This window comes from Myxocyprinus asiaticus, chromosome 7 (genome assembly GCF_019703515.2).
Source record: "Myxocyprinus asiaticus isolate MX2 ecotype Aquarium Trade chromosome 7, UBuf_Myxa_2, whole genome shotgun sequence".
NCBI lineage: Eukaryota > Metazoa > Chordata > Actinopteri > Cypriniformes > Catostomidae > Myxocyprinus > Myxocyprinus asiaticus.
In genome coordinates this window covers 10457330-10464555 of record NC_059350.1, presented here as the reverse complement: position 1 = coordinate 10464555, position 7226 = coordinate 10457330, and the positions used below count along the sequence as shown (strand labels likewise).

At 36.3% G+C, this 7226-nt stretch overlaps 1 protein-coding gene across 6 annotated transcripts in view; it reads right to left on the bottom strand.

Annotated features, from left to right (window-relative positions):
- Positions 1–547: 547 nt before the first annotated feature.
- atf7ip (activating transcription factor 7 interacting protein) overlaps positions 548–7226 on the bottom strand; it is a 63778-nt gene continuing 57099 nt past the window's right edge. For all 6 annotated transcript variants that reach the window (XM_051702430.1, XM_051702432.1, XM_051702428.1 and 3 more), the window contains 9 exons: positions 6148–6222; positions 5898–5962; positions 5551–5615; positions 4765–5439; positions 4293–4324; positions 4087–4144; positions 3767–3856; positions 2089–2117; positions 548–1783 (listed from right to left, as the gene is read on the bottom strand). In XM_051702430.1, coding sequence (XP_051558390.1) covers positions 1328–1783; positions 2089–2117; positions 3767–3856; positions 4087–4144; positions 4293–4324; positions 4765–5439; positions 5551–5615; positions 5898–5962; positions 6148–6222 — 1545 coding nt within the window. In that variant the 3' untranslated portion in view covers positions 548–1327. The remainder of the gene's footprint in view (positions 1784–2088; positions 2118–3766; positions 3857–4086; positions 4145–4292; positions 4325–4764; positions 5440–5550; positions 5616–5897; positions 5963–6147; positions 6223–7226) is intronic.

Here is a 7226-nt window from a genome sequence, read left to right as displayed (position 1 = left end):
CATTTAGATTTTAATTTACAACAGGTCAGCATTGTATAATGCAACATTCTAAGTAAACATTCACACTAATCAGTCCACACTAATATGTTTTCAAATGAAAAAGCATTGATTTTTCTGTTTACAGCTCTCATCCACATCAACATTAAAGTGCTACTTTGAGGCAAATTATGCAAGGACACCACATGTTCTGTAGGTGTTTGTATGTTTAACAAGTTGAATAATGTAAAACTTCAATGCAGTGATGCATAACCTATACCGCTCATAGCAAGGATTTGCCCCATCTATATCTGGGGGTCAGGAGCCCCTACTGATCTTAACTAAATTTGAAGATTCCAAATGCAAAATATCGAGGTAACCTGTCAAATTGGAGGCTTTATGAAATTCTCTTTTAGTTTCTTTAAGATCTGATTAACTAATAAAATTCAGCTTCTGAAAACCTAAGAGGTGGAATCCTGTGACTGGCTGAGGTCATTAACATCCTTGAGTCATTAGACTGAAATTGTACAATTAAACACAATTTAGATTTATCAGGCAGTGATAAATCTGATCATAGTCTATGGCTTAACAGATTTTTATTTGTAAGGGTAAGGATGTACATAATAAAGGCATACATTATAGGCAAAAATGTACGTACTTAGACAAAACGTGTATCCATGTGGCATCTGAGATTAAACTGACCTGAATCTGTACGTACAGTTGCACATACAAACATTAACAGTAATAACAGAGGCTCAAATGTTTCATTTAAGAATTCACACTGTAGTTCTGTCAAATAAAAAAAAAAAAAAAAAAGACCTTTTTAAATATATCAATACTTTTATTGAGTGTCATTTTTGGAGTGTCTGGGTACCAGACAAAAAATTACAAAACCATTAACACCTTTGCTTGCTCGTCCTGTTGCTATTGACCGGAACCTACCTGTGCAATGTATTGAATATTGTTTTATTTAAAAAAAAACAAAAAACGTCACCTTTAAAAAAAGAAAGAAAAGAAATACAAAACTGAGCGTTCAGTTCAATACTTAACTATGTACAAGGAAAATACAATTTCAAGCACAATTGAAGTTTGAGCTCTCTCCTCACTGTAAAATAAAGTTGAAACAAATAGTGTATGTGTGTCTGTCTGCATTGTTGAGTATTTGTATTTCCATTTGCATTAGACAACCTATTTGAATTCCCTACAATTCCTAACAACACGAAGGGACAAACTAAACCAGTGGTCTGCGCATAGTTAACAATTTTGTAACAATTACATATCTTCTGTCAGACTTCCTTTCTGACAGGATGCCACAGCCTCTTCTACCATTCCACCATCATTTGGAATTAGTTTAGGATGATGCTGGATTAATGACATCAGTGCACTGTGGTTCACAGAACGGCCCGAAGCGGCCGTATACATCTTTTGCCCTCACTGCAAAATAATATGTTGACCCTGACACAAACTGGGTCAAAGTGCACGCCATGGGTAATGGTAGTGCTTTCACTTCCCCAATCTTCTTCCACAGTGACGTGGCACCGGTGCTTGCTACTGTCCCCTGGTGGTCCTGGTGGTAGGCGTACAGGTGATAGGTATCTACAGCAGCACAGTTGCGGTCCGTTTCCGCAACACACCAAGAGAGGACAATTCCATTTTGGCTCTGAACACGGGCCAGTTTGAGTTGAGGCTGCTGTGGAGGGGAGGTGTGGGAGGCCTCTGGTGGGAGACGTGCAGGTGGCGATGGTGCTAGCGGTAATGGAGGAAGAGAGGTGGAAGAAGAATTTGGACGGGATAGCGAGGGAGAGTCCTGAGAAAGAACAAAGAGGAAAGAAAGATTATTATAAGAGCCACTTGGGATCATCTCAGTTTAAAGAGTATAATAGCCTGACATATTTAAGGGCTAATATATAAGTGGAATGTAGGAATAATACACCAGTAAACATCAATTAATGCCTTAAGTATTGTCTAAAAAAAGGGAGAAAATAGGAATTATGGCACCAGCACACAGTCCATATTTAACTTTTAACTTTAAAAATAAACCATAGAGAGAGCAGTCAAGTTCAGGCATTTGACTAGTCTCTGTAATATTTTTTTTTATGGCAAAACACTCACCACAGAGGAGCGTTGTGCTGTTCGAACTCCTGTACATGGAAACAAGAGGGGAAATTAATGAGATCTCAATGTACAGCTCTGAATGTGTATTATTATATCAACAAAAAATAGTTAAACCAAAAAGGATAATCCATGCTTAAATAGCATTCCCAAAAGTAAGATCTTAGAACTCCAAAAATATATCAAAAAGGGTCAACTGCATGGTATCGGTGTATAGAAAATCTTTCAAAATGTGTAGAAAATATATTAGGATCTCACTTGGAGACTCTTAGAGACAAAACACAAAAATTGAGCACTAGAAATAAACTTTTCAGTTATTATTCATGTTTGACATGATACCTTTTAGACAGTAAGCACAGAAGATCATTTAATTAATTTTGGTGTTGTTCTCTAACATGTCAAATTTACCAGGGAAAAAAAATTGTTGATAGGACAGTCCAAAGGTATAGCATATGGAACCGTGCAGGCTATTGTGTCCTTTTATTTATCAAAGTATCCAAAGATCTCTCCAACCAATAATTCATGTTTTTTTACTGCACATTATAACTGAAAACTATGAATGTAAAAATCTGAAAAAAATATAAGTCCCTAAAGATAGAATTCAGCTCACTTTGGCACCTTATTCCATCACTCCAAAGAATGTGCACTGAGCGCCCTCTTGTGCGCAGTCTATGTTTGTGCGCTCTGGGTGTACTGACCCACGTGGGACACGTAGATGTTTCCAAATATGGAATCTAACACTCTTTAGTCAGCCAGTGAGGATGATCTTACGCATCTAAGATGTGAAGGATCGTGTTTCAGTGAATCGATCCCAGAAAAACTGTCGTTATAGAGACACCATTAGCAATAGCCACCATAGCTGTCATGATGACACTCTTTGAGAAATATTTCAGCATCTACTTATCATATTACATTGAACGTTGGCTTGTTTGATTCAGGATTGCCTACTGTAAGTTGTGATATGCCATTTTCTACATCATGTTTATTTTTCAAGAAGTAATAAACCACAATGTGATGGAAATTACGTTTCCCCCCCGCCCCCATACATGTGGATTTCACAAGTTAATACTTGTTGTAGTTTGGTCTCTGAGTGAAACAAATTTGCTTGTTGTATTCTACTAATCAAGACCTTTCCAAAGATATATAACATATGGCTGTGTGATCTATTTGATCTTTTTTACTGGTTCTAAATATGATTGTTGTGATCGCAATTTTTTTTTTTTTTTTTTTTTTTTTTTTTATATTTTATATTAATGGAACAGTTCTAATTTATCAGCAAATTTAAAAACAGTATTTGAGAATTGGTCAGATCAGCAATATTCATTGTAAAAATAAGAGTCTAAGCTTTAAAACAAGACCTCTTTTGTGCAGATCAAGAAAGTGGTGAGTAATACAAGAATGTTTTTTTTTTCGTGATCAGCACCCGTTATATCTTTATTTATGTTACACAGAAGAAAGAAAAGTCGTACAAATTTGAGGTGGCGTAAGGGCAAGAAAATGATGAGACAATTTTTTGCGGGTGCACTATTCCTTTAAGCAGCAACAGATAAAAATAAAACAAAAAATATTGGTATATAGCAAAGTAACAAAATGAGAGGAGAGAGAGGGAAGAACAAAAATAAACAAAAAAGGAAAACACAAGAAAATAAGAAAAAGACTACTTGAGTGGGTCACTCACCAGCATTAGGGGTGGAGCTGACTAAAGGAGGTGGCCCTGGTGCACGCTGGGTACCGAGAGGGGAAACAGTGGCCTTCTGGACTCCTGTCACTGCACAGCACCCACAAAGAGAGAAGGTATGAGGAAACAAACCACGGACATCAATAGTGACAAAGAAAGGGAAAAGCTCAGGACAAGATTGAGACAATCCTATCCAGGAAGGCAAGTTCATTTTGGAGGTAAATTTAAAGTCGGTTTATTCAGAGAAACTAGAATTGGATTGACCACAATGTTGGCTCAAGCAGAGGAAGACTGAAGGATGAAAATCAGTGGTGTTGTACCTTGAACATCATCATCATCTTCAGTTAGATCTATCACAGAACCTTTGGGACGCCCAGGCTGTATAGAGAGACAATGTGTTGATTAAATGAAAAATTTTGTATAAACTGCTTTCATAAAAAATACAAAAATACATCGAATTTGAGGTATTTACAATGTAATAATATAGCAATTTAACTTCTCATTGTTTACAACAAGATACGCTTACCTGAGGTGTTTTGCTTGTTGAAGCCTGATTATCTATTTAAAAAAATGAAGTAAATAAATTATAATTGGATAACAGTTTATAAATATACATAAAAAATACAAATTATTTTAAGAAATACTTAAAATATGTAAATTATTAAAACAATTATATTTAGAAATGTAACGTTAAAAAATAGAATTGTGAGAAAATCATAATTACACATGTTTATATATTTCTACACAAATAATTTAAAGAAACACTTTATTAAATACATAATAAAAATATAAAATAAAATGTATTATGAAATGTAACCTCAAATAAAAACAATGTGAGAATTAAAATATGCTACACAAGGTATTACAATTTGTGTATTTATTTTCATGTATCCTTTGAACAGGAGAACCGACAAAATACTACATCATGAAATTAAATCTTGCACTTTTCACTAAATCTAAATTTGATTTTGCATTTAGGTAAAGTCATACTGTCATACCTGTCTTTGAGGCCAGTGCAGAGGCTGACGGTGGACCTGCTGCAGCTGCTGCTGATCCCGTTGCTGCAGGCCCTGTGGTTCCTGGAGAAGATGCGGCTGTAGACACTCCCACAACAGCAGCACACTGTATAGGTGTTCGGGCTGTTGTCACAGATATCCCTGTACTGGGTGAACTAACAGTACCTGTGCCACCTGGATACACTGCTCTTGCTAATGACATTGCTGGTCCTGACGATGTCACCAGTGTAGAGGAAGACGGAGTAAGAGTGCCTGCTGGTTTTTGAATAATGAAAGTGGTAGCAGGTGTAGTCGTCTTTGCCTTATTGATGCTACTAACCGTAGATAAGGACGACACTGGTATTAAACCAACACCACCAGCAGCATTGACTAATGCCCCATTTTGCCCATTTGCCATTGCTAAAGGCAGCTGAATTAAAAGAGGCTGAATAGACACTGACTGGCCCCCTGATGTTACTGGGGTACTAGTCATGACCCCTGTATTGGGACCAGTCTTTATCAGTAGAGTGCCTGTCTGAGACTGGCCAGGCAGAGAAGTGGATGAGGGAGTAGAGCTTGTTGTTGTGGAGATGATCTGTAAAATAGGGGCGGGGGAAGCTAGTGCAGAGGAGGTTGGTGTAGTCGGAGTGGACAGAGGTTTAGGCTGGGCTGGGATTGCTGGGGAAATAAAAATAAAAATTACTTTACTCCATTAACTCACAAATGCTTTAAGCTGAATAAGTACTAGAATCAACAATGAGATTTATCAACCACTTTTTGAAAGCTCACCAGTGGAATTAGCAGAACCTGTGGGTTGACTAGACAGTTTGGGATCCATTGTAGTTTTAACAGTGCTATGAAAGAACAGGAATGGTGGGGGAGCATTAGAAATGATAATAACAGAATGGTGTGACAAATTAGACATTATAAATTAAAGAGTATTTCACAATATTTCATATAAATAATAAAAATAAAATTAGCGCAAATAATATTTAAACCATTTCAAATATTTACTCTCACTTTATAAATTTGCAGAGAGGTGCCTCACATTAAAAGTAGATGCGGGTTGCCAATTCAAATATAGAGGCAAGAGTATTCATTGATAGCTAATTAAAATGGTAGCCTTTGTTGTTTACCGTTGCTGTGAAGCCTGGGTCATGTTGGTTGCATTGGTGGCCTGAGCAGCAGTGGCAGACTGAGCCTGATAAAAAGGTGAGAAAAACCAAATTTATCTTAGAAGTGAACCAACTTTACATTTAAAATTAAAAACACATTTTGTCTGCAATCAAAAACTGAAAGATTTGACTGTATGCATGGTTAAGGACCATTCCAATGACCGGTTTCCATCTTTATTCCCAAATTTTCAGAATTGGTTCACACTCTTACCTGTTGAGCTCTCTTTGAGTTCTCCGAGGCCTGATTAGCAGCACCAAACTTTTTGGCTAGCCGTGCAACCTTAGCCTAAAAAATAAATCAGAAGTTTCATTCAGTTTTTTAAGGTCAAGTGTCTGGTACGATCCAATTTCGGTATGATGCACTTGATTATGAGCAGGGCACTTGTACAGCAGGTAGTCAACCAGAGTGGCCTTTACTGCCACGGTAAGCTGGCACACACCGGTCACAAGAGACTCATTTGCGAAATCACTGCCAGCGGGCACAAAATGATGTTTTTGTTTTTTGCACCTTCATTAAGTTAGAACCAAGCATGTTGTGAGGTAGGCTAGTACTAATACCATTCACATTAAAAGTAATATTTCGATTTGTAAATGGAGATCAATGCAATTAATTAACTGTTGCATTAAAATTATAGCACATAAATTCACCATTGGCATAGTAAAACCTTGAATTATATAACTGCTAGATAATGCCAGGCTTTTTCAATAAATAGGAACCATAATTGGTTAAACAAATCGCTGTCCTGAACAACAAAATGAAAATATCCCTACTTAAATACATTTATGAAATTGATGAAAATACTTTTTTTGTTTTTTGTGGCATCGTTCAAAGTTAGGATTCTGGTGTTTAACCGGCTATAAACTTGGTTTAAATTCACTGGACGCCATTACCATAACATTCTTATTTAATCTTATAAAAGTATTTATCATAGAAAGGTATGAGACTCAAACAGTTTCAATGTTTGACCACTGTTTTAAGTGTTAGTGGTATTTTCTTACTTTGTGTAAGGAGTACACATCAAACATGAAATCAAAATGAAATCAACAGTTTCTGACGTTTAGAAAGTAATAATGAGCCACATACCCATTCAGTTGTGTAAGCACCCATTTATTGGTCAAGACCAGGCTTCAGTAAACAACATCCATTTTGTGCTTTTAGTCAAAAACTGTGCACATTTAGATATTGATGGATTTTCATGTTTACTTAACGTTTCTTTAGAGAGAAGTATCTTTTATCATTCAATATATCATGTTTCACTTAACACTAATATATGCAATCTAAAATATGCA